General features: G+C 32.4%; 1 protein-coding gene across 2 annotated transcripts; it reads left to right on the top strand.

Moving 5' to 3' along the window:
- Positions 1 to 469: 469 nt before the first annotated feature.
- On the top strand, positions 470 to 15994 carry LOC126879865 (uncharacterized). Of its 2 annotated transcripts, none has more exons than XM_050643180.1 (3): positions 470 to 595; positions 11624 to 11989; positions 15669 to 15994. In XM_050643180.1, exons 1-3 carry the CDS (start codon positions 535 to 537, stop codon positions 15974 to 15976), a joined length of 735 nt encoding a protein of 244 aa, XP_050499137.1. In that variant the 5' UTR covers positions 470 to 534; the 3' UTR covers positions 15977 to 15994. The 2 variants fall into 2 exon arrangements, with proteins under 2 accessions (XP_050499137.1, XP_050499138.1); XM_050643181.1 differs by lacking the exon at positions 470 to 595 and adding an exon at positions 10976 to 11080.
- Positions 15995 to 27288: the final 11294 nt, after the last annotated feature.

Genomic DNA, 27288 nt, shown 5'->3' with positions numbered 1-27288 from the left:
TATGAGTGATTGAGCTAAGCTAAGCGATAACCGTAGACTCCCATAGTTAGTTGGAGTTTTATTGTTCTATATTAACTCCCCAATTATCTGTGCCCGTTCTATCGTTACAGCATCTCTTTTATTAAATGAGTAATTGGACTTATTCATACACTAATGCCGCACCCAGTACATATGTTTGTATACAGGAAAAACACCGTATCAATACGTAACAAAATACTGATAATTTTAATAAATATCATATCAAATATTTTTTTACATATTGTACATAAATAAATATCCCAATTAATTTATTTTATTCTTAAAAAATTATTATCAATTCTATTACCTACTTAAAATTAAATCAATATAATCAAATTATCACGTCCACTTCAAATTTTTTTCTGGGTACTAATAAAATTTGTAGATTAATGTAATTTTTATGTTTATTAAATTATTTGAATAATCCTACAAATAGACGAATCCTATGATATTTCGCAGTATTAATTTGTAAAAAATCAAAGCTTATATTGTGTGTGTTATAGATAATTTAATAAGATGAGAAGGTGTATCATCCTTTTGTTTGTCGCTCTTTTTGTTGAGTGTAAAAAACAGTTACGTAAGTATATTTTTATCTTTATTTCACTCAGAACGTAATAGACCGGGCAGTATGGTCGCCCCCGCTAGCGAAATTATTCCGATTCAATTTTTTTGCACAAACTTACTCAAAAAGGGGTCCTTATAACATATCCACAGTCCACAGGGTGCCGGGCGGTGCCGTGGTCGAAAAATTGTTTAAACAATTTTTTTTTAAACACATTCACAAAAATAATTTTTTCATTCCGAACAATATTTTTTCAAATAATGTGGGTCATTCTGAGCAAAAAGGGCCTCTTCTCATTTTTCTCTAAACTTAATTTTTGTCGAGTTATATGCGATTAAAAATTTGAAAAATGCTAAAATGGCTATTTTCATGTCTTAATAACTAGATTAAAAATTATTATTATGAAATTCAAAAAGTGACCAAATCAAGTTTCAAACCCTTTCTTCAAGGTCTTGAAGAGATTTTTGTCATTATTTTATTACAAAGCTGCTATTTGTAATTATTAACAATTAGCGCTATAGTCCAACTGTATCGTCGCCCCCGTTAGCGAAACCATTTCGATTAGATTTTTTTGCACAAACTTATTCAAAAAGAGCTCCTTATAACACATACACAGAGTGCCGGGCGGTGTCGTGATCGAAAAATTGTTTAAACACTTTTTTTTAAACAAATTCACAAAAATAATTTTTTAATTGCGAACGATTTTTTTAGATAATTTGGATTATTCTGTCTGAGCAAAAAAGGTCTCTTGTGATTTTTTTCTAAAATTGATTGTTGTCAAGTTATATGGCCATTTTCGCATTTTTCAAATTTAAATCGTGTCAATGGCCATTGCAGCCGAGACACATAAATTTAAATAAAAAAAAATTTAAATCGCTTATAACTCGACAACAATCAATTTTAGAGAAAAATCACAAGAGACCTGCTTTGTTCAGAATGTCCCAAATTATCTTAAAAAAAAAGTTTGTGCAAAAAAATCTAATCGGAATAATTTCACTAACGGGGGCGACGATACATCCTGGACTATGGCGCTAATTGTTAATAATTAAAAATAACAGCTTTGTAATAAAATAATAACAACAATCTCTTCAAGACCTTAAAAAAGGGGTTTGAAACTTGATCTGGTTACTTTTTGAATTTTATAATAATACTTTTTAATCGAGGTGCCGACCGCAGACGTGAACACATGTATGTTGTTAAGTATAGTGCGTAAAGTCAGGAAATTTGGCAGTTCTGTATTTAAAAGTGAAAAAAGGCCTCTCGGTGTGCTGCACTACAAACTGTAAGTTACACTTTTCTTACTACAAGTGAAAACCATTCGAATACCAAAAAGGAAACCTGGATTTAATTTAGCCAAATCAAAATTGTTGACATTTTATACTGATATCAATCATTCATTACCATTATTATCAATTCATGGTCAACCACAATGCCTCCCACTTGTTGTGTTTGCTCGAACTCGATTCTAACAGGCCCCGATGAAGTCTCATGTTCAGTATGTAAAAGCGTCGCCCATAGAAAGTGTACATCGCTTAGCCAAAATCCGTCAAATAAACTCGTACAGGAGCATATTTGCAATCATTGTGAAGTTGATTGTACACAGTCACTCAATATATTCCATTTTAATGCACTTATGGGGAGACTTGATGATCTAAAAAATGGAATTTCGGAATGTAAACAAAATATTAGTGCTTGCCAACAATCTATCTCGAATCTAAATGAACAAATTGCAACACATGCCAGCCAAATTGCTTTATGTATCAATAATATATCTGAATTAAAAATCGAACACGATCATCTAGCTACAAAAGTTGAAAAAATAGCCAATAGTGGTTCTCCCGAGGGGTTTTCTCTGCCTGAAATGTATACTGAAACTTGTGAAAGGATTAAGCGAGAAAACAACATAATAGTTTTCGGACTACCAGAGCTTAATGCAACTTCACATTCAGATATGGCTAACACTCTAGAAATTTTAAATTTGTTAAATATCGGCAAAGAAGTACAAATTTCATCAGTTAGTAGAATTGGAAAACCAGTGCATGGTAAAAATCGACCAATTCGAGCCGAAATGAGTAAAAAATATATTGTTAGGGACATACTACGCAATAAAAATAACCTCTGTCGTAAAGCATACCCAAATATATCTATTAAAGCAGACCAAACACCTTTACAAATGCAGGAACTGAACAATTTAAGAAAAGAACTGGATTCTCTCAAGCGAGATGGAAAATCTGTTACCATACGCTACATTAACAATATTCCAAAAATTGTCGCAGCCAATGAAAACGTTAACAGCTCCAAAAGAAGCAGGGATGAAGAAATATCACCACCAAGAGACCGAGGATCAAAATCATCAAAAAATACCACAACTTCACAGGAAAAATAGCAATCATTACAAATTGCTTTTTGGAATTCTACTGGCTTTTCCCATATTGAAGATTTCGTGAATTCTAATTTTTCTAGGGACATCTCGGTTTTTTGCATATCTGAAACATGGTTGTTGTATCAGCCATCATCCATATTTTTGGACAATTACAATGTTTGTTTTTCTAACGCCGTTCGTGATAAATCTCGCGGCAGGGCCAGTGGAGGTTTAATAACTTTTGTGAAAAAACCTTTAAATGTGTGTGTTTTAGATAAGTCACTGTACTGGTTAACTTGTTTAATATCCTGTAACAGTTGGGAGATAATTATAAGCAATGTTTACTTTAAGCCTAACTTATACATTGATAGCATTTTAGAACTTTTCAATTTTTCTTTGCAAGAAGTAAACAATGCGTATCCAAACACTCCTGTTTTGATAGGTGGAGACTTTAATCGCCGAATGGGGTCTTCTGGTGAAGTACCACTAGAACTAATTTCTTACAGTAATATTTTCGCTAATAGAATAAGTAGTGACGGTATTTTTAATCGCAAAGGTGAAATTCTTCTCAACTTTATGGACGAAAATTCATTCACTCTCTTGAATGGGAGAACTAAAGGTGACATACCGGGTCAATTTACTTACTGTGCTTCTGCAGGTAATAGTATTGTCGACTTGCTATGGATGCAAAATATTCAAATTTCTTTAGTAGAAAGTCTCCAGGTTTTGGAATATTTTGCCTCCTCTGGAAGTCACTTCCCTTTAAGGCTGATATTAAATTTACCGTCAGCTATAAATAAAAAATGTACACAGCAGTCCAACAATCCAGAATACACATTAATTCCATCTTGGAATGAAAACTACGCATTAGCATTTTATCATACTTTAAAAAACTCACTAAACTGTATGCTTGAGCCAGACTTGGAAAACTCATACCAAAAGCTTGTTGAAACAATTACTAACACCTCTTTGCTTCTTGGCTTATCGAAAAAATTATTTAATACTCCAAAAAACTCCAGAAAAAATAATAAACCTTGGTTTGATCAGGAATGTTACAACTCAAAAAAGTTTGTTCAGCAAAATTTGAAAATAGCAAAAATCAACAACTTTCTACCAAATTATAAAAATGCTTATTTGGTTAGTAAAAAGCAGTATAAGACAATGATTGATAACAAGAAAAAATCTTATACAAACAATTTTACGCAGGCTTTAAGTAACGTTCGCGATCAAAAAAACTTTTGGAAAACGATCCAGTATTTTAAGGGAAATACAGTTAAAACTAATCTAGATATTCACACGTGGGAATTATTTTTAAATAATATTTCGCAAGAGAAAATTGTCGATAATACTCTTTTTTTTGACGTTCGTTGTCCTATTTTGGACGCCCCTATATCTCTTGAAGAAATTAGCAATACTCTAAAACAATGCAAAAATGGCAAAGCCCCCGGACTAGATAATATTACATTTGAGTTCTTGAAACACCTCCCAAATAATTGGCTATTATATTTAAATTGCTTGTACAATCGTATTCTAGATACCGAAACTATGCCTTCAGTCTGGTCTAATATTATATTAACAATGTTGCACAAGAAAGGTTCCCGTGAAGATCCAGAGAATTACAGAAGAATTGCTCTAGTAAACTGTTTAACTAAACTATTCACGCAGATATTATCTAATCGATTAACGATATGGCTGGACAATACTTCCGTTATTCCAGAATGTCAAAATGGGTTTCGTCAAGGCAGGGGATGTCTAGATAATATATTTACCCTCACTTCAGCTGTTCAGCTACAACTGCGACTTAAGAAAAGAAAAGTCTTCGCTGCTTTTATAGACCTCCAAAGAGCATTTGACTCAGTCGAACATATCTTGTTATGGAACAAACTTTTTCAGTGTGGCATTAGCGCTAAATTTATTAGATTAATTAGATTCCTGTACGCATCGGCTACCTTCCAGGTTCGCTCAAATTCACAATTGTCACGACAATATAAAATAACGGAAGGTGTTCTTCAAGGAGAATGCTTAAGCCCGACTTTGTTCTCAATTTTTCTTTCAGATGTGGAGGCCTTTTTTAGGGAGGCAGGGGCAAAGGGAATTAATATTGATGGTAATACTGATATTCTTCTATTACTCTATGCCGACGATTTGATAATATTAGGAGAATCAGAAGTTGACATGACCCGCAAATTACGAATATTGGAAACCTACACCTCACAGAATAAACTGACTATAAACACTTCCAAAAGCAAAATCTTAGTCTTCTCGAGGGGTGGCCATTTCTCCAAGGAGCGAGGATTCCTGCTAAATGGTCAAAAACTTGAAAGCGTTAATAAATTTAATTATCTGGGTGTAACGTTTAGTAGTTCCTCGTTATTTCGAGAGATGGCCGTTACTACGATTGCTAGAGCCAAGCAGTCTATAGGAGCAGTAATGAACCTCTTGTCTAATGCAATAGTAAATTCATGGGAGACGAGAATTACATTATATAATTCCATTATTTTAAACTGTCTTTCTCAGTGTCTATCTGTCTGGGGTCTGCGCTACTCAAATACTCTAGAACAAATTCAAACTAATTTCTTTAAGAGACTGCTGCATCTACCAAAAAATACCCCCAATACTTATGTTAGGCTAGAAGTTGGCCAAGTTCACTTAAAATACTTAATTTTTAAAATATCACTTAATTGGCTTGAGAGAATTTTACTTATGGACTCCTCTAGGTATCCAAGAATTTGTTATAACCGTCTTCGTCAGCTATGCAACAATAATGACAATAATGAGAATTATAACTGGGTAGTTCAGCTAAAAAATTATTTTTCTGAAATTGATGCAATAGAAACTTGGGAAAATTTATCATGGGGGTTACTGAGGCACCAAAGAAACGGTTTGTTATTAAAAATGAAAGAAAAACTCTTCCAAGATGACTTATCAGCATTAACAAGTTCTCGCTATTCTTTGTACTATAAACATTTCTCACACAATAGGCAACCGCAAAGCTATTTACAAATAAAAACTCCCATATATATTACAAGACTTTATTCACAAATCAGACTTTGCTCTAAACTTTACATAAAATTTTATTATAAAGGGATCTCGTATCACATCGACCAAACTGAAAATTGTTCAATATGTAATTTACACAAATTAGAGACTCTTTCCCACATTTTGTTGGAATGTCCATTATACTCGTGTTTTAGATCACCCCTTATTCGATCATTTGTAGAGAATACCGAGAGCTTTTTTCTGTTTTTAAATACAACCCATTCTCCCACTGAGATTAAGGAACTGTGTACATTTTTTATTAATGCACTCAGATTGCGTTCATTTATATTAAATGAATAATTGTAACTAAATCTCCATTAAGCGTCGACTATTTATGTGTAATAATTTGTACTCAACCTCTTGTTATATGATTTTTCATTAGAAACAATAAACATATCTATCTATCTATCTATCTATCTATCTATCTATATGGCCATTTTCGCATTTTTCAAATTTAAATCGTGTCATTGGCCATTGCAGCCGAGACACATAAAAATTTAAATAAAAAAAAATTTAAATCGCTTATAACTCGACAACAATCAATTTTAGAGAAAAATCACAAGAGACCTGCTTTGTTCAGAATGTCCCAAATTATCTTAAAAAAAAAGTTTGTGCAAAAAAATCTAATCGGAATAATTTCACTAACGGGGGCGACGATACATCCTGGACTATGGCGCTAATTGTTAATAATTAAAAATATCAGCTTTGTAATAAAATAATAACAACAATCTCTTCAAGACCTTAAAAAAGGGGTTTGAAACTTGATCTGGTTACTTTTTGAATTTTATAATAATAATTTTTAATCGAGTTTTTAAGCCACGAAAATGGCCATTTTCGCATTTTTCTAAATTTAATCATATATATCTCGACAACAATCAATTTTAGAGAAAAATCACAAGAGACCTTTTTTGCTAAGAATGACCTAAATTATCTAAAAAAAATTGTTCAAAACCAAAAAATGATTTTCGTGACTTTGTTTAAAAAAAATTGTTTAAACAATTTAAAAAAATTGTTGAAACAATTTTTCGGCCACGGCACCCTGTGGATATATTATAAGGACCTCTTTTTAAGTAAGTTTGTGCAAAAAAATCGAATCGGAATAATTTCGCTATCGGGGGTGACGATTAGTGATGTTGAAAAAGTAACTATTCGTTACAAAGTACTCGTTACTTACGAATACAGAAAGTAACGATTACTATACAGAGAGGTAACTCGTTACTTTGATTACTTTGATTACTCTGATTACTTCGTACCAATCGTATCAGCGCGAGTACCCATTTTGATTTTGAGTATTGTACCTATTCGGTTGATATCGGAGTCGGACCGGTATTCCACGAGTGTTCGGTATCAGTACAGTCAACTAAAATTTTATCTATATGGGCGAAGGCTATGAAGAGTTTTATAGGATTACAGGGCGCTGAGAAGTAGCTCAAACAGAGGGAGGTGTATCATTTAACAAAGCATGTTTAAAAAGTTGGACTGCATTAAAATAAATGGTTTTTGAAAAAGAAGATCAAATTATAGAGCTCATTTTTAAATTTTCTTAAAAATCTTCCATTTCCTCCATGTAATTTGAAAAAGATAAGAGATACGAAAAACAAATACCACACAAAAATGTAGGACTTTTTTGGATAAAAATTTTATTTTTATTTTTCATTACTGTATCTCTTCTCATTTTCAAGTTACATGGAGAAAAAGGAAGATTTTTAAGAAAATTTAAAAATACGCTCTATAATTTGATTTTTTTCTTCAAAAACCATTCATTTTAAACCCCTCCAACTTTTTTAACATAGAAATAACACTATAATAAAAGGTATTGTGGAAGAAAAAGATGCATTTACATTTTGGTGGATGGGGGTTAAAATTATTTCTCATTTTTCTTAAAATACATTACTTATCAATTTTATTTGCAGCATATCTCGCTTAGTTTTAATGTATATATATACAAGCTGTACGCTCCCGAGGAAGCTGGAGCTGTTTTCACTTAAAGATCCTTTTTGTGGGGGATCATCCCATTCTGACTTTGGTTTTACAATTGCTGGTGTGACTTCGCTGTTTCCACTACCTTTCTCCATTCTTCTCTCTCTCTGATTTTGCTTCCTATATTTCTAATTTCCATACTTCTTAAGTCTTCTTCCACTTGCTGTCTCCATCTGAGTTTAGGCCTGCCTCTGGTTCTTGTACCTGGTGGTATCCATTCGGTTATAACTCTTAACGGATTGTTCTTTTCTCTTCTCATTATGTGTCCATACCATCTAATTCTCTGTGCTTTTGTTGCTCTTACTCTGTTCTCTTGACCCATCCATTCTTGTATTTCGTGGTTCATCCATTGCCTTGCATCCTCTTCGTTTTCCCTCTTTGGTCCCAGAATTTTTCTCATAATTTTTCTCTCAAAAACTTTCAGCTGCTCTTCTTCTCTTGCTGTTAATGTGAATGTCTCCAAAGCATATAGCACTATTGGTCTTATGGTCGTTTTGTAGATTTTCATTTTTGTATTTCGGCTTATCTTCTTATCTTTGAAATTTTTTTTATTTCTGTAGAATGCTTTGTTTCCTGCTTGAATTCTTCTTTTCATATCTACACTTTCATTTCTTCTGTTGACTAATACTCCCAAATATTTGAATGTTTCAACCTCTTCGAAGCTGTGTGCGTCTATTGTCATTTCTGTCAGTTGTGTCTTCTTTTTTTTACTTACATTCATGTATTTTGTTTTATTTTCATTTATTTCCAGTCCTCTTAGTTTGGATTCGTTTTCTATTTCTTGAAAGGTTTTCTTTAACGCCTTTTTATCTGTTGCTACTATGGTTATATCGTCCGCATATCCAAATATTTGTACTGTATTTTTATTTATAGTTCCTGCGTTTGACAACTTTTTTATTATCTTATCTAATGATAGAATAAATAGTACAGTTGAGAGCGCATCTCCTTGTCTTACACCATTTTTAATTTTTATTATTTCTGTTCTCTCTCTTCCGGTGTCTATTGTTGCTTGGGAATCTGGCATATTGTCATTTCTATCATTCTTATAATTTTATTTGGTATTTTGCTCTCTTGTAAGTCTTGGATCATTTTTCTTCTACTTAGTTTGTCAAAAGCCTGTTTAAAGTCTAGAAAAAGTATATGTGCTTCTCCGTCGTACTCGTATGTTTTCTCTATCGCTTGTTTTAGTGTATGGATAGCATCTATCGTGGCTCTTCCTTTTCTGAAACCGTACTGGTAGTCTCCTATGCTTTGTTCTGTGTATATTGTTAGTCTGTCTCTAATTATACCAGTTAGTACTTTATATGTTACATTCAGTAAATTAATTGCTCGGTAGTTTTTACATATCCTGTGGTCTCCTTGTTTTGGGATTGTCACAATAATTCCTTTCTTTCATTCTTCGGGCATTGTTTCCTTATTCCATATATTCTGTATTAGTTCATAAATCTTTCTGTATAGTGCTTCACCCCCGTATTTTATAAGTTCTGCACATATTCCGTCGTCTCCCGCTGTTTTCCCGTTTTTCAGTTTGCATATTGTATCTTTTACTTCTGTATAGGTCAATTCTTCTTCTTCACCTTGTTCCGGGTTCATTATTGTTTCTCTTTCTTCTTCTACATCCGTTTCTTGATACATTTCTTCGAAATACTTCTGCCATGTTTCTGCTTCTATGGCTACATTAGCTGTCCGTTTTCTACTACCTAGCTTTAAGTATTGGTACAGTGGTTTTGAATTGTGTCTCTTATTTTCTGTTTCGATCTCGTTCATAATTTCGTCTACTTTTTTATTTTTCTTTGATTTAAACAATTTCTTTGTCTTTTTCCTTTGATCTTGGTATTTTTCTCGTTCCTCTTCTTTACCTGTGCTTAGCCATTTCAATCTTGTTTTATTCTTTTCGTCCACTGCTAGTTTGCACTCTTCGTCAAACCAATTGTTTCTTCTTTCTTTTTGCATTTTTCCAACTACTTTCTCTGCTGCAGTGTTTATTTCTTGTTTGATTTTTTTCCACTGCTCCTCCATTTCTTGTTCCTCCTTGAACTGCATCTCTACATTTACTTCTTTTACAAATCTTCTTTTTACTCCTTTATCTTTCAATTTATCTACGTCCCATCTTCCCTGTGCTTTTCGTCTTTCATTCTTTGTTGTTTTTATTTTACATTTTGCAATCACTAGCATATGGTCCGAATCGATGTTTGCCCCACTGTGAGATCTCACGTCATTTATCGACTGTTTGTGTGACTTTTTAATAAGTACATGGTCTATTTGATTCCCTTCCAGACTGCCTGGTCTCATCCATGTTATCTTGTGTATGTTTTTGTGTTTATATCTCGTGCTACTTATGTCCATGTTTAATGCCGCTGCTAAATTACATAATCTTTCTCCATTATTGTTTGTTGTGCTATGTAATGAGTTTTCCCCTGCAACCTCCCTAATGCATTTTTGTTTACCTATTTGTGCGTTGAAATCGCCTATAATAATTAATATATCTTCTCCCGGGATTTTTTCGGCATTTTCTTCTAGTGTTTCATAGAACTGTTGTTTTATTAAGTCATCACTGTTTTCTGTGGGTGCATAGACATTTATTATGGACAACTTGTTCGGTTTGCTGTTTACTCTTATGTATGATAATCTTTGACTTATGGGTTTAAATTCCATAACTTTATGCCTCATTTCCCCTAACACAATAAAAGCAGTTCCTCCATATCCTTGTTTTTCTTCTCCAGCATACCATGCTGTATAATTTTCTTTTTCGATTTTTCCATGTCGCCCCCACCTGGTTTCTTGAATTCCTGCAATATCTATATTGTATTGTTTCAACTGTGTCGCTAGCTCTTCCATTTTTCCTTCTTCTAGCAGTGTCCTGACGTTCCATGTTCCAATTTTTTTTGTCATTTTTTTAATTCTCTTCCTTTTTTAGTTTTAATGTAATGGGTCTTTAATATAGCTCATTTTAAAGGAATTTTCAAGTACTACAAAAGGTATTGGTAGCATTATACACCTAAAATCGACCGTTTCTCTGTTATTTCAAGTTGAATACAGCAATTTGAGAATGTACCAAAAAACAAACTACTTTCACCTACCATATCTCTATGTGTATTATAACTAGAAGATTTATCAAGGCAAGTATCTCTTTGTTTTTTTATAACCTACAAAAATGTTTAATATAGTTTTTTTTAGTTAGATGCATAGCTTTTAAGGTATTCGCAAAAAACCGTTCGAAAAGGTATTATGTTTCAATGAAAATGGCTAATATCTCAAAAAGTATTGAGTTTTCAAAAAAAATTATAAAACAGTTTTTGCTTAGAATTAGGTTCTCTAGCGAATTCCGTGGCAATTTTAATCAAAAATTTTTCCACCCCTAACAAGGGGTGGGAAACACCCCCAAGATAAAAGCACACATTGGCATAGGGTAGACTTTGAATTAGGAGATAAGTAGAGGCTAGTCCCAAAATTTCATTAAAATCCATGCAGTAGGATAGAATTCGGAGGTAATATATTCTTGCTCCCATTAACTGGCGTAATAGCTTGGTTCTAGGTTTCGAATCATAGGGTATCTTAGGATCTACAAAAACTAGATGGACAGATCTATTTTTGGCCATTCCATTTTCATGAGACTAGAAATTAAAAATGTTACAATTTATAATTATTTCACACAATTTTAGCACCATTCGTGGAACCATGTAATCGAAATGATCCGAAAATGGACGAGTGTCTGGCTAGAAACATAAAGAATCTCCAACCAAGGCTAGCAAAAGGTGTTCCCGAACTCTACATACCCCAATTCGCTCCATTGATAATAGAAAAAGCAGAACTTGAACCCAATAAACATATCAAAATTAACATGCGCAATATCAATTTGTACCATATCGAGAATTTTACTTTGATCGACATTAAATATGATGCGAAGAAAATGCATTTGGATTTAAGCCTTGAATGGGATTCGATAGGGGTAGAAGCTGATGCGACAATGAAGGGGATACTACTGAATTTGAATTTGGATGCGAGTGGCCATGCCGAAGGCAATTTAAGTAAGTTTTTTTAATATCTCTGTTACAATAATATCAAATGGACACATTTTATTTCAAAATATAGACGTTCTTCTTCCTCTTCATTGCCGCAAGTTTTCGAGTCACTAGTGTTTCTTATTCCCTGAACCCCTTTGAGCTGAAGTATTCTATATTTACTGTGTCATATAATGGGTCTATTAAATAAAAAGAAGTATTTGCTTTTACTTACAAGTATTTACTTAATAGTACAGTGGAACCCCGATAAGTCGGCCCCCGATAACCCGGAAGTCCGGCTAACCCGGACCGATTTTCATCAGATAAACATTTTGATTTTCAATATTTTGTATTTTTCAATTTATTTGTGGCTTATTTCCCATCAAAATAGTTAATTATCAGACAAACCTTTCAACAATAAAAATGTATGTAATATAATATTTGAGAGATAATGTGTATGTGTGTAATTTGACCTATACGATATTAAAAATGACTCATAGCACACGCCGCAGAAACAACAGCCACCTGTCTGTAGTATCTATTCCTTTTTATTTCAAACTGTCAGCATTGTTTAGGAAAAACTATTTAAAAAATTCTTTTATAAACAATGGTCTTTAGGTTTCACTGTTCTTAAATAATAACATTACATTATTGTGACTGTATTGTGTGTCTTTTATTGTTCGCTTCCATTTGCTTACGTTTGTGTTTGGTGTTTTTTTTTTGGTAATTTTAATGAGTAGGTACTGTACATATTTATAAATATATTTCATGTTATTTCAATTCTAACGGAGTTTATCTGTAAGTATACCGTATTTTATTAATTTTTACCATATTCTCCGGCTATCTCGGATTTTCGATAACCCGGATCGGTCGCGGTCCCGATTAATCCGAGTTATCGAGGTTCCACTGTAATTGAATAAAGTTATTTCTTTAATGCTTTATTTAATTACTATTAAGTAAATACTTAAATACGAGGAAGTAAAAGCAAATACTTCTTTTTATTCAATAGACCCATTGTTACCCAATATTCCAACTTTCTTTTCTTTATAGTTATTCCTACCTCTCTCTCCTTACCTATCCGGCGTAGTATTTCCTCGTTGGTCACGTGATCCAGGTTATACGTAATATAGGTCGGTAAGCCCATATTTCGAAGGTCTCTGCTTTCTTCATTAATGTCACGGTCATTGTCCACGCCTCCACTCCATATAACAAAACTGGAAATACATAACACTTCGGATACAGATATAATTCTGAATGACCCGTTAGAGACTTTAGTTATATTCAATTCTCCAAAAATCCAGGACCGGATGGTTCCCGAAACCTTACCAAATAATGAAAGCAAATAACTTAAAGTTTTATCTCCAAGTTAGGTGTATTCAGCATATATTTCTGGATACGTAGAATAACACTTAAACTCACAAACTTTTTCTTTTCTAACTTATTAAAACATTTTTTTCAAACTTGGGCTTCTCCCACTAAAGAAACTCACTTTTTAACAGCTCTTTATTGAGCTTCTGTCCTCTCTGCATAACCAATCCGAAATCGGTTTTTATTCAACCAAACCGCTTGCATACAACGCAATTTCTCTTTTCCTACGAAACCAAATTTCACCATATTTTCATGTAAATTTAATATTTAATTATTCTATTTACAACACTGATTTTCTAACTATCTACAAACCGTATTTTCCTAATCCTCATATACCTAATATATATCTGGTCAAAAAAATCCACTGTCTATAATTTTAGTCCTTTTGCGTAAAAACAAAATATATACGATTAATATACTTTCAGTAAAAACCGCACAAAAGATAGTCATTAAGTGCACAAATTGTCCGTAGTTTCTCCGAATTAATTAATTTTTTAAATTACAACATAAAAACTACTTATACTTATTTCGTAAATTTGTCCTATACATTGAATATATTGCATTTGAGAATCATGACAATCATCATCATTCTCTTTGCCTTATCCCTATTCGGGGTCGGCTTCCCTAATTGCATTTCTCCACACAATTCTATTTTGGGTCATATCAATGTCAATCCCCTTTACCAACATGTCCTGCCTTATCGTCTCCCCCCACGCCTTCTTTGGTCTTCCTCTCCTACTCCTTCCAGGAATCTGCACTTCAGCTTTTCTTTGTATTGGGTGATTAACGTCTTGACGTTGAACATGACCAAACCATCTTAACCTATGCTCTCTCATTTTGGCAGCAATTGGTGCCACACCTAGACTTCCCCTATACTCATTTCTAATTTTATCCTTCTTTGTCACTCCACTCATCCATCTAAGCATTCTCATTTCCGCCACATGCATTCGTTGTTCCTCTTTCATCTTCACTGCCCAAAATTCAGTTCCGTACATCATAGCCGGTCGTATGGCTGTTTTATAGAATTTTCCCTTCAGCTTCATTGTAATTTTTCTGTCACACAACACACCACTTGCTTCTTTCCACTTCATCCATTCAGCCCTAATTCTACTGCATGCATTTTATACTTAAATCTATTGCTTTTTACAATCACTTCACCATCCAAAGATACCATTTTATTTGTAGCAACTCCATCTTTAAATGGACATTCCAAATACTCTGTTTTTGTCCTACTAAGTTTTAAACCTTTTTCCTTCAGAGCTTGCCTCCACTGTTCCAGTTTTTGTTCCAGTCTCTTTCACTATTTCCTACTAATACGACATCATCAGCATGCATTAAGCACCATGTAATGTTACCCTGTAGTTTCGCTGTTATCTGGTCCAAAATTAATGAGAATAAATACGGACTAAGCACAGAGCCTTGGTGCAATCCTACTTTCACATGAAATTTATCAGTCTCTCTCACACCTGTCCTGATACTAGTCGTTACTCCCTCATACATATCCCTCACAATCTTTACATATTCACCAGGGACTCCTTTCTTATTGAATGCCCACCACAGAATCTTTCGAGGAACTCTATCATATGCTTTCTCAAGATCAATGAATACCATATGAGCGTTTGTTTCTTTACTCCTGTATTTTTCCATCAACTGCCTTATAATGAAAATTGCATCTGTTGTTGATCTGCCCTGCATAAAGCCAAATTGATTCTCGGATATTTCGGTCTCTTCGCGTATCCGTCTATCAATTACTCTTTCCAATATTTTCATGGTATGGCTAAGCAATTTTATAGCCCTGTAGTTTGTACAATGTTGTATATCTCCCTTGTTTTTGTCTTTGCCTTGTTTTTCTCCATCTATTTTTGACATCCCTTCCGTGAACTAGTAGTTTATTATTTTCATCTCGGATACATCTAATCTGATTAAAATCTTTTGCTTTCTTTGATCTCTGTTTGTCTATTTTATATATCTTCGTTTAGCCTTCCCTGGTAACAAGTTGATCGTATAAGTTTGAATACGCTTCTGCTTTGGCTTTTGCTACTGCTACTTTCGCTTCCTTTTTCGCCACCATATAGTTTTGAAGATCTGTGTCGAATCTGGTTTCTTGACACTTTTTATATAATTTTCTCTTCTCTTTTATTTTTCCGTGTACTTCGTTTGACCACCAAGTCTCTTTTTCCTCAAACTTTTTCCTGACGTTGTCCCAAGTATTTCAATACCAGTCTGTTTAATACTACTGGCCATTTTTCTTCAAATTGTATTAGGGCTTCCTTTCATGTTCCAACAATATAAATCAACAATCAGACAATATAAACCAATAAAATTTATTTATTTTCAGCAAATATTAAGGCATCAGGTTCACTAGATCTTGACCGAGTATACCGAAAAGGAGTAGAATATTTAACAATTAAAAAGACCGATCTAAAAATAATAATTGGTAAATACGTAGCAGTGTTGGATGGACTTTTCGGTGGCGACAATGAACTTAGCCAAAAAACGAACCAGATTCTTAATGAACACTATAAACTGATCATAGAAGAATTTACACCTGTTATTGAACAGATAGTTAAGGCTGTCGTTTACGAGAGACATGAAAATTTGTTTAAGAGAATAATACCGCTTGATGTATTGTTTCCAGAAAAATAAATATACGTTTTAATAAAATGTGTCTTTATTTAATTTTTAGTTGTAACCTTCCATTATATTGCATTATGTGTTAAAATAGCTTGCTTTTTACGGAAGTTTTTTTTTTAAATATATTAGTCCAGGGCGCATCTGTTATGAGATGGACGTTGAGAGGTGACTCATATTTTTTGCAGAAATTGCTTGGAATTAACTCATATAATAATAATTGAGTTATTCTTCCACTCAGAAAGGTCCGAAACATTGTTTAAATAATGAAAATGTCAAAAAATTAAGGAAGAATTTGATTTTTTTCTTCGTTTTTTGAATATAACTTTCAAAGTATTCACTTTCGAGAAAAGATATATAATATAAAAGTTGCGTAATTAAATTTCCTACAATATAGAATTGGTTAAAAAATTTAAAAATTGTCCCCCTTGTTGCAAAATAGCAATAATTGCGAAAAGAGCATAAAAAAACAAGTAGTCGAATTTTATGTTTTTCACGCATTTATACTACACTTAGGACCTTAATATTTTACACAAAAATAATTTATGATATAGTCAAACAATTCAGTAAATTTGATTAAGATCGGTTCAATAGATTTTGCAAAATAAATTTTGCAATCCAGCTTTCGCAAAAAAATTTATTTTTTCAAAATATTGCAGGACTGAAAATAAAGCAGACAGCAAGTTGATATTTATTTTAAATATAGAAGAATACTGTACCTTGCATTTGCAAGTGAAAGTTGCAAATGAAGATCACAGTGGTGTTCGATTCACACAAGTTGATTTCCACCAAAATTTCTTCCAGCCTTTATCTAATTTATTATTTTCTTACTCTATATTTTGTTGTATTTTAATATTTTATTTCCACAAAAATCAAACTAATTTGATTATTGTTTGTGAAATATTGTTTAAACAATTGCATATAATAAACTTTTATTCTATGAGTTAAAATATATAAACAAATAAAGTTTTTGCTAAAAAAGTGTTATTTCAAAGGACAGAGTATGTGTTTTTATTTTGCAATAAACAAATTTATTTATCTATATCGAAATGTACTAAAAATTAAAATTTATCAATCATTAGCAAAGGTCATTGGAATTCCCAATCAGAGCAAACTATCCGCTGTCTTGTGCGTAGCACCAAAAATTAATGTTTATTTAAAAAATTTCCTGACGCCGTGGTGGTTAACCGATTTTAATTTTGTAAATTGCAAATGAAAGGTACAGTATTCTTCTATATGTAAAAAAATTCAAATTGCTGTCTGTTATTTTCAGTCCTGCAACATTTTGAAAAAATTAATTTTTTTGCGACAGCTGGATTGAAAAATTTATTTTGCAAAATCTATTAAACCGATCTTAATAAACTTCACAGTATTGTTTTACTATATCATAAAGATTTTCTGGTTAAAACATGAAGGTCATAAGTGTAGCATAAACGGTTGAAAAACGTAAAATGCAAATATTTGTTTTCTTAATTCTTTTTTTCACAATTATTGCTATTTTGCAACAAGTGTGACAATTTTTAAAATATTTATAGTCCATATGGTCAGACCGTTCCCGTCTGGAAAAATTTCTGATTCGGTTTCTTTGTGGATTCCTATTCAAAATTGTCCCCTTTAAAGAAATCTGAAGGGTGCCGGGAGAAATTTTTGGCAGAAATTGTTTAAACAATTTTTTTAAACAAATACAAAAGATCAAGTTTTTTTTCTGGAACATATATTTTTAAATTTTGTGGGTCATTCTAAACAAGAAAGATATCTTGTAAATTTTCTCAAAAACGCGAAAATACGCATTTTCGAGGCCTAAAAACTCATATTTAAATTAGTATTTTTGAGGTTGCCAGATACTTAAATTTAAGATTAAACATTCAGCTTCAAGATTCTGAAGAGGGATTGCGTCTGACCTTAATCTAAACCGTTGTTTTTCAATTGTTAAATATGCATGTCCATCTATATATCTAGAAAATACCTAGAAAAAATTTTTTCTAGATTCTTTGGGCCATTCTAAATAAAAGAAGTTTGTTGACATTTTTATCAAAAGTTAACAGTTTTAAAGTTATAAGCGATTTAAAATCAAAAAATGCGTTCTTTTGGCATTTTTCTGATTTTAAATCGCTTATAACTTTAAAACTATTAACTTTTGAGAAAAAATTCAAGAAACTTATTTAAAATATTGAATGGGTTGCATATGTGAGTCCATATTAAATGTAGTAATGAAACACAGACTTAGAACACAAACTAAAGAAAACCAGAGTTAGAACATTATCTGGTTGCACAAGTGTTAACAGAAAGCCAAATTCGAAAAAAAATTTTTTTTTTTTTGAAATAAAGGTTTTCAACTGTTGACATTTCAGAATATTGATACCTACAAATGCACACCTATGAGTTAAAATGCTCATAAGCATATATGAGCAAATGGGTGTATGTAGTTTGTGAATATGTGTTGAAATTTAAATTATTAACAATTAAAAACAAATTAAACCATTAAGCAAACTTAAATATGCATCCAAACTCAAAATAATAATAACAAATAGATAGTAATATTGTTCAAACCTACTTACATGCCGTTACAAGGGATGCGTTGCCACTTAGTTGTTATCATATTAATTCGTCCAACTTATGCTAATTGGTTTGCTGGGAGGGTTATACGGTAAACAGACATGTTACGCAGGTCAAAACAAAGTAAATTTTTGAATTTGGAATGGATCCTGAAGGAAGATGCGTGCTGTGAAACAGGTGATGTCTTGTTAGAATGGAGAAAGACAATGCTCAAGTGGTTGTGTATTGAATGTAGCCAAGTATGAAAATCTTATTGTAGACACTTGTACAAATGTGATGGTCTTAGCTCGTAGATGTCTTACGATACGGGCAGAGGTCAAAGCATAGGAAATGACAAATAGGAAATTATTTTAATAATTAACTTGAATTATAATGTCTTGTTCCCGGTCAAATGACTAAGGGATGTCATAAATTTAATAAACTAGTAGGTGCCAGACACTTTGAAATCTATGAACTGCATAGAAATTATAAGAAAGAAAGCTAATTAAATGAAAAAGTAGTATAAATTATCAAAAAGATTGGTTAAGAAACTGTAAAAGTAAATAATAAAAAGATCAGAAAAACAAGGGTTATTTTGTTTGAGCTATTGTTTAAAGGAATATGTTCAAAGAAAAGAAAAGATATTGGTAGGGTGTTGGCACTTACTTGAGAATATTTTTAATATTCTCATTTTTTCTTCATAACACAGGATTAAAAAGCACAAAGACATAATAATAATTGATAAAAAAATTGGAGGTAGCACTACATTTCCCCAATTCACTGAATATCTTATTTTTTATTTCTTAAATTGAAGTTTGGTTTTTGTGTTATTAAGAGGGAATAACGACAGTATAGACATAAATATGTAGGTTATGTGAAATGTCAAAAATGTCAAAAGTCATGTAGGAATAAAATAAAAAAAGGAATAAAAAAAGAAAAAAAATAAAAATAAAAATAAAAACACTGGAATAAAAAAAGAAAAAAATAAAATAAAAATAAAAATAAAAACACTGGAATTATAAGTTGAGATGGTTGGGGAATTTTTTAAGTTTGGGAGGAGAGAAAAATTGGTGAGTATTTTAGATAATAAATAAATATATTAATTAATAGAATAAAATGGTTTTATTAAAAATTGTGTTTTATTTATATTGATATTGATGTTCTTTCGATAGTACTAATATTGATCATATTGATATCGAGTCGAATGGAGTATCGCAAACTAAAGTGCATTGTAAATGTAACTTTGTAACCTATTTGATTAAAAAAACCGATAACCGGTTTTTCCAAAAACCGGTTTTTTTCGGCCGGTTATAACCACCAGGTTAAACCGTAAGCAAAAAAAACGGTATAACCGAAAACCGGTGTTTTGTCAAAAACCGCCATCCCTAATGCTGCCCATCCTTGTATTATTCTTCTGGGTACTTCTGCTGTTTGATTGTCTTTACCTAACTTAATTTCGTGACCCAGATATATATATTTGTCTACCAGTTTTATTTGTTCATTTTGTATTTCAAGGTGTTTACTTGGTACTAAGTTCGTCATATATTTTGTTTTTGTTATATTCATTTTTAAGCCTATTTTATGACATGCTGTACCAAGTTCTTCCAACATTTTCTTTATTTGTCCCAAATCGTCTGTAATCAGGACTATATCGTCTGCGTAGCTTAGGTGGTGTAGCATCTCTGTCCACATTTATTCCTTTATCACCCCATTCCAGGGTTTTGATTGCTTTTTCTAGAGCCGATAAGAAAAGTTTAGGTGACAACGTATCCCCTTGACGGATACCTCTTTGGATTTTTATTTGTTTGCTGTTAGAGTGTAGTTGTATCGAGCTTGTCGCATTTTTATATATATATTACGTATTAGCCTCGAATATCGGCTATCAATGCGGCTCTCGTTTAGTGCTTCTATAACACTGTCGAGTTCTACTGAGTCGAATGCGTTGTGGAAATCTACGAATGCTAAAACTAAGGGCTTGTTATATGCTATGGATTTTTCGATGAGTTGTTTTATTGTTTGGAGGTTATCGTTGGTTCCAAAGTTTGTTCTGAATCCAGCTTGTTCTCTACTTCGATACAGGTATAATTTCTTGTCTAATCTTGTGGTGATTACTCTCGTGAAAAGTTTATAAAGATGGTTTAACAGACTGATTGGTCGGTAATTTTCCAGATCAGTTTTTCTCCTTTTTTGTGCAGAAGAATTGTTTTGGCTCTATTCCATTCAGATGGTATGGATTTCTTTGTCAAACATAGATTAAAGACATCTTTTATTTTTCTCATTAGAGGTTCACCGCCATTCTTAACAGCCTCGATCACTATTCCATCGTCTCCTGGTGATTTATTGGATTTCATTTTATTCATCGCTTGTCTAATTTCACTAAGAGTTATTTCTGGCATGAGTTCAGAGCCTTGAGTTAATATTGTTTTGCTTATTGCATCTTTTAGCTGTGTTTGTTTCATCCGTCTGCTTTTATAAAGTTCTCCATAAAAGTCTTCTACTATTGTTAAAAGCTCCTCTCTATTTGTTGTTATTTCGCCCTTTTTGTTTTTTAATTTAATGATCTGACTTTTTCCATTATTTAGTTTTCTTCGCAGACTTTTTAGGCCTTTATTATTTTCTATGGCTTGTTCGATTTTAAGTGTATTTTACTTTCTTAAGTCTTTTCTTATTGCTTTCTTGACTTCTCTGTTTATCTCTCTCTTTTGCTCTCCATTTGGACCATTTCTTTCTGTAATAAGATTTCTTTGTTTCATTAAATTCCTGGTGTCAGTACTAAGTTTTTCTTCGTTCTTACTTCTTGGACAGTGTTTTCTCATGCTTTCTCTAATGGCTTGCATAATATGTTGGTTTAGTGCATCTATGTTTTCGTTGAGAGTTATGTTTGTGTTGTTTCTCATTTTGGTTTCGATGTCGTTTTGATATTCTTTAATGTCTCTAGGTTGGTTCCATATTGGTATTGGTTTCGTATTTACTAATTTGCGTCTCTCTTGTTTTGTGCTTATTTTAACTTCTGCTCTTACCATTCTATGGTCACTACCAGTGTTGAATGCATTTAGGACTGGGACGGCTTGGATGATTTCTTTTTTGTTTGTAATAGGGATGTTCACAAAAAATTAAAAAGTCATTTCAAACATGTAAAACGATTAAGAAACACCCTAGGAATAATTGTCCAAAATTTCAACAAAATTGAAAAAGCCTTTCTATAAAAAATCTTTATTAGAAATCTAGCATTATTTTAAATTTCAAGAACGCTTCTCTATTGGCCTGACGTCACTAGTTGCATACCCCAAGCGCGCGCCATTCTCATAGTGTTACTGTTTACCTGTTTGACGTTTCAGGTCATTTTATTTTGTTCTCTTCTTGTTTTATCAGGGTTAAAGTGGAGTTTTATAGTGAATTTGTTTACTTTAAAGTGGATAGACTGTTTGTAAGGACATATTTTGGGTTTTACAAAAATAAACAAATAAAATGGGAGAAGGTTTTCAGAAAGCCGATTCGTATAAACTACCGACTGTAGTGTAGATGTAACAATGGTGTATGATTTATTGGCATCTTGTAAAAAAATAAATCTACCACAGCTTTACTGAGTGTATATTCCATATAAATTTCCATGTCTTCTTTAAGCTAAAAAAAATAAATGCTTACTCCACAAAAAAATATAGAGAAAGTTGTATGCATGCATTGTACGCATGCATATTGTATACATACATTGGCGGTTATTACTTTACCTTGGTTAGGTGTATTAAAAATATTTTTATTCTTCTTCATGTGCCTTGTACGTTGTGGACGTGGGCTACCATCATGGCAATTTTAATTTCATTTGAGGCGTTTCTGAATAACTCGATCAATTTTTGTCCAAATCATTGGCGTAAGTTTTTAAGTCATGAGTGTCTTTTCTTCCGAGTCCGCGTTTGCTCTCTATTTTACCTTGCGTTATCAGTTGGAGTATACGATATTTATCATGCCTCATGATATGACCGAAATATTTAAGATTTCGTTTCTTAATTGTAAAAGAGATTTCTTTTTGTTTTCCCATTCGACCCAATACCTGTACGTTGGTGTGGGTCGCCCAGGATATTTTGAGGATACGTGGGTACACCCACATCTCGAATGCCTCTAGCTTTTTCATTAATGTTTCCATTATTGTCCAGGCCTCTGCGCCATATAGCAAGACCGGAAATAATAACATTTTAGCAGCCGCATTTTTAGTGGGAGAGATATTATGTCGCAATGGGTGAAAATATGTCTCATGTATGTTGTTAAATGTTGCTATGTCCTTTTCAACTCTAGATCTTATTTCGGTTGTTTCGTATTTCGAGTTGACAACTGTTCCAAGGTAAAAAATATTTTTAAACTTGGGTATTATACATTTTCATTTCAACCAATCTTTTCACTAATTATTAATGATTTTAGTATAATATAAAGTCATACCTACATCCACATGTAGTTATTTCAAGGTTTACTTTTACTGTATGTATTATTAGAATACCGTTTTTAGGAATATCCCAGTTTAAGGAATACAAATTTGAGGTCCCGAAACTTTTTCATTTACTCTTTAAGGGGGTAGGTGCAAGGTCCAATGCTATTTAAATTCATTCATTTTTTTCGAATCCTGAGAAAAATAATAAGTATTTTTGAAAAATGTAAATGCAGAAAGAACAATTACATTATTACCAAGGGCCGAAAGTCTCTGGAAAACTTCTATAATGTTTATTTTATTAAGTTAGTTCTTTAAGTTAGTTATTTTAAGTTCTAGCTGCAACAAACCATTTCTTTTTCTGTCTTAAATTGGCTGGAACGGTAATAAACATCTTGTCAGAACTGTTTTTTGATGTATTTACACACCCAGAAACAAAACACCACTTATTTGGCTTTATTTTTAATAATTAAATACGTAAAAAACTGCGCACATTCAAATACACTGAGTAAATAAGTATACAAAACTAGTCGTCGATCAAAGAAGTTACGACTGCTGACGTCACAGACCGTAGCCTCGCTGCAGGGTACCGTTTTTCTAGCCTCCAAGAAAATCAACATTATGAACTCATTTATCTTAAAAAATATACATTTTTAAACAGTTTTATGATTGTTACGTTTTTATATACCTTGTAATCTATTGAATTTAACTATATTTAAAAATTAGTGAACATCCCTATTATGAAGTCAATTTCGTGAATTGTTTTATTATCTGGGCTTGCCAGGTCCATCTTCTATGTGGTTTCTTATAGAAAAAGCTATTCATTTGGACTAGATTATTCTGAAGGAGAAAACCAATTAAGGTCTCTCCTCTTTCATTCCTTCCACTGTTCTTCCAAAACAGTGTATATTTTAAAAATCTGACAATTTGAGCGGGACGTAAGGAAATGGGTGAGTTCCAAAGTTCACAAGAAAAAAGGAAATATTTCGCGAAATGAATGACAGATCGAAAAACTAAAAAATACGTACATGATGATGGCGTATAAACTGTAAACGCCGAAACCGGTCGCCCAAAAACTGTTTAAATAAAAACCTTCAATAATATTGTGAGCATTAGACTTTCTATATCCTAACATTTTTTTTAAATACGTACTCAATATTTTTCAAAAATCTATCGAGTGATACTAAACGCGACTTCCCACAGAGAGGGGTGGGGGATAAATTTAATATTTTAAATTAGTGTTGCTCAAATGCAAGACCAAGACGAGACTTAGAGAGTCTTGGTCTTGGTGTTGCACCAATACACCTGGTCTTGTTCTTGGTCTTGGTATTGCACTCCCGGTCTTGGTCTTTGTCTTGGTCTTGCAGCAAGAGTGTTGCAAGTCTCGCAGTTACCCACCAGCATATTGCTATTTATTAAACGTTACTTTAGATCTTAGAACAACGTAACAATATAGGTACATTTTCAGCTGGACTTCACATACAAGGTGAGGCAGATAATCTTCCTATTAGAAATATCTCGACAACTAAAGACAACAGAATCATGAAAATTGGAATAAAGGGGTTTTGAAGAGTGATTTATTTAATGAAAATATTTTTATATATTTCCTACTTCAAGATATACCGTAAGTTACTTATAACTTCGTTTTTTAAAATGAGACACCCTGTATATTTTTACATTTCTGAATCCTATTCCATGTCTTTTTTCTAAAAGTATGAGGTTTTGTAATGTTATATAGGGTAGTCTAAAAGATAATTACGTTTTCTTATTAATTTCGTAGCAATTTTCACACTCTGTAGAATTGTAGTTATTTGACATCAAAAACTTTATTTATGTTCAAATGATTTTTAATATAGTCTACTCTTGTTAAAAATTATTAGTATGTATATCTAAATGTTGCATTTGATATACAGGGTTGGGCGAAACTCGGAATGAGTATTTTCTGAGTTTTCTTAAATGGAACACCCTGTATTTTAGTATTGTAATGAAATGATATTTTATGGTACTTTTTTATTTCTTAAGCATTCCCTAACCTACCTGCCTTAATTTGTGCTTAATTGTTAATCGCACCAACATTCTTAAATACGTAGGTACCTATTTTGATAGCTCAACCACTATTGGTAATTTTTAGGATCAGTCTAGATTCTGGGATTGAAATATATTTATTTCCGAAAAATTATTTGCGATTGAATATGTTCACGGCCAACCTAATAAAATTTCCCGTATTTTTTGTTGCAATTAATATTTGGCTTGAATCACCAATAACAGACAAAGTAAAGCAGTTAGGTATAGGGAATGCTTAAAAAATAAAAAAGTACCATAATATATCATTTCATTACAATACTAAAATACAGGATGTTCCATTTAAGAAAATTCAGAAAATACTCATTCCGAATTTCGACCAACCCTATATTCTTAAATTAAAAATTTAGCTATACCGTTGATTGAAATATTAATACTGGTATTAATACTTCTACTACTACTATATACTATATACTACTAATACTACTACTAATTACTAGTATTAATATTTCAATCAACGACTATACTAACAATTCTTAACAATAGTAGACTATTTTAAAAATCATATGAACATAAATAGAGTTTTTGATATCAAACTACTACAATTCTACAGGGTATGAATATTGCTACGAAATTAAGAAAAAAAATGTAATTTTCTTATAAACTACCCTATATAACATTACAAAACCTTATATCTTAACAACGAAAACATCGAGGAGAATTTAAAAATGTAAAAATATACAGGGTGCGGAAGTAGGAAATAGATGAAAATATTTTCATTAAATATATCACTCTTTAAAACCCCTTCGTTTCCATTTTCATGATTCTGTTGCCTTTAGTTCTCGAGATATTTCTAATAGAACATTTATCTGCCTCACCCTGTAGACATCGTAAAAATCAACCAAATTAATAAACGTCTGAACAACTCACATCGGGTGGAGTTTAAACCCACGAACTAAATAACTATCCCTGCCTATACTCTCACAAACTTAGCTATCTACCATATCCCACGGGAGTCGGTTTGTTTCTTTAAACATTTGCATTTAACAACCTTATATTACATGTGCTAAAACATGGTTAAAACACAAAAAAAAAATAAATGACATAAACTTGACTGTATTAAAAAACATTTTCTGTCTAGAATGGAATTTGGTTTGACCCATTGATATAAAATTGCACACTCTGTAGAAAGTTTACAAGTACGATGTTTAATCTTAACGATGTGGTATTTAGAATCCTACTAACTGATAAGGAAAAACAACTGAGTGTGTGTCGTATATTTTTTATTAGCTTAGGCGACCTATCTAAGTTTCAATAGGATATTACTGTCGGCGTCACAACACAGATTATTTTATGAAAGGACAGCTATTCTCAAAGTCTAGACAATTACAATTAATTTCAGAGCGAAGGCGTCGCCGTCGTCTGCTAGGAAAGTATGTATTACAAAATATTTTATGTTTACATTGTAATAATTTATTATGACCTCTGAGTACGTGTCAAATAAATATGTCAAATGTTATTTTAGTGAATATTTTGATTCGCTATGTATGTTTATTGTATTGTTCATAATCCGCATAAGTCGAATTTTCCAAATTTTTATTACATATTTTTTGCGTCTCATAATCTCTAAGCATAATATATCCGAACTACTATATTCCCTAAAATGACACTCAATGCTAGCTGCAAGACGCAAGAGTCTCGCAAGCTTAGTCTTGTTCTTGCTCAAGTCTTGCACGGTCAGTCTTGGTCTTGCTAAAATAAAGCGGTCTTGGTCTTCGTTTTGGTTTTGCGAAAAGGCAAGAACAAGACCAAGACTGCAAGACCAAGACCGATTTTGGGCAACACTATTTTAAATACGTGTCCCGCGGTATTTCGCGAAATGAACATCACATTGAAAAATTGAAAAATACACTTATTCAATATTTTTGAAAAATCTATCGAATGGCACTAAACACGACACCCCACGAAGGTGGGGTGGGGGTTACTTTAAAATCTTAAATGGGAGCCCCCATTTTTTATTGCAGATTTAGATTCCTTTTGTAAAAATAAGTAACTTTTATTAGAAACATTTTTTCGAATTATGGATGGATGGCGCTATAATCTAAAAAAACGATTGTTAGAAATGGAAAATTAAATTAAAAATGGACAAGTCCCCACTAAAATGGAAAATTTTACTTAACTTTTTTTGGTTTTAGGACATACTCTTCACAACCCAATAGGTCCCCAAAGCGATGGAGTGACTGCACATTTAGCATACTTTGCTCCCCTACCATTACAAAACAGTTGCGAATTCGTGAAATACACTTTATTTATTCAAACTCGCTTTCAAATGTCCTAGGGAGCGTTCAAGTAT

Source organism: Diabrotica virgifera, chromosome 2, assembly GCF_917563875.1.
Source record: "Diabrotica virgifera virgifera chromosome 2, PGI_DIABVI_V3a".
NCBI lineage: Eukaryota > Metazoa > Arthropoda > Insecta > Coleoptera > Chrysomelidae > Diabrotica > Diabrotica virgifera.
This window is presented reverse-complemented; position numbering and strand designations above follow the sequence as displayed.

What these genes read in the sequence shown, in the direction of transcription:
- LOC126879865 (XM_050643180.1), top strand. Translation starts at nt 535, where the DNA reads ATGAGAAGGTGTATCATCCTTTTGTTTGTCGCTCTTTTTGTTGAGTGT. An exon ending in TGAGTGTAAAAAACAGTTAC is followed by an intron (nt 596 to 11,623) that starts GTAAGTATATTT and finishes ACACAATTTTAG; the next exon opens with CACCATTCGTGGAACCATGT. An exon ending in CCATGCCGAAGGCAATTTAA is followed by an intron (nt 11,990 to 15,668) that starts GTAAGTTTTTTT and finishes ATTTATTTTCAG; the next exon opens with CAAATATTAAGGCATCAGGT.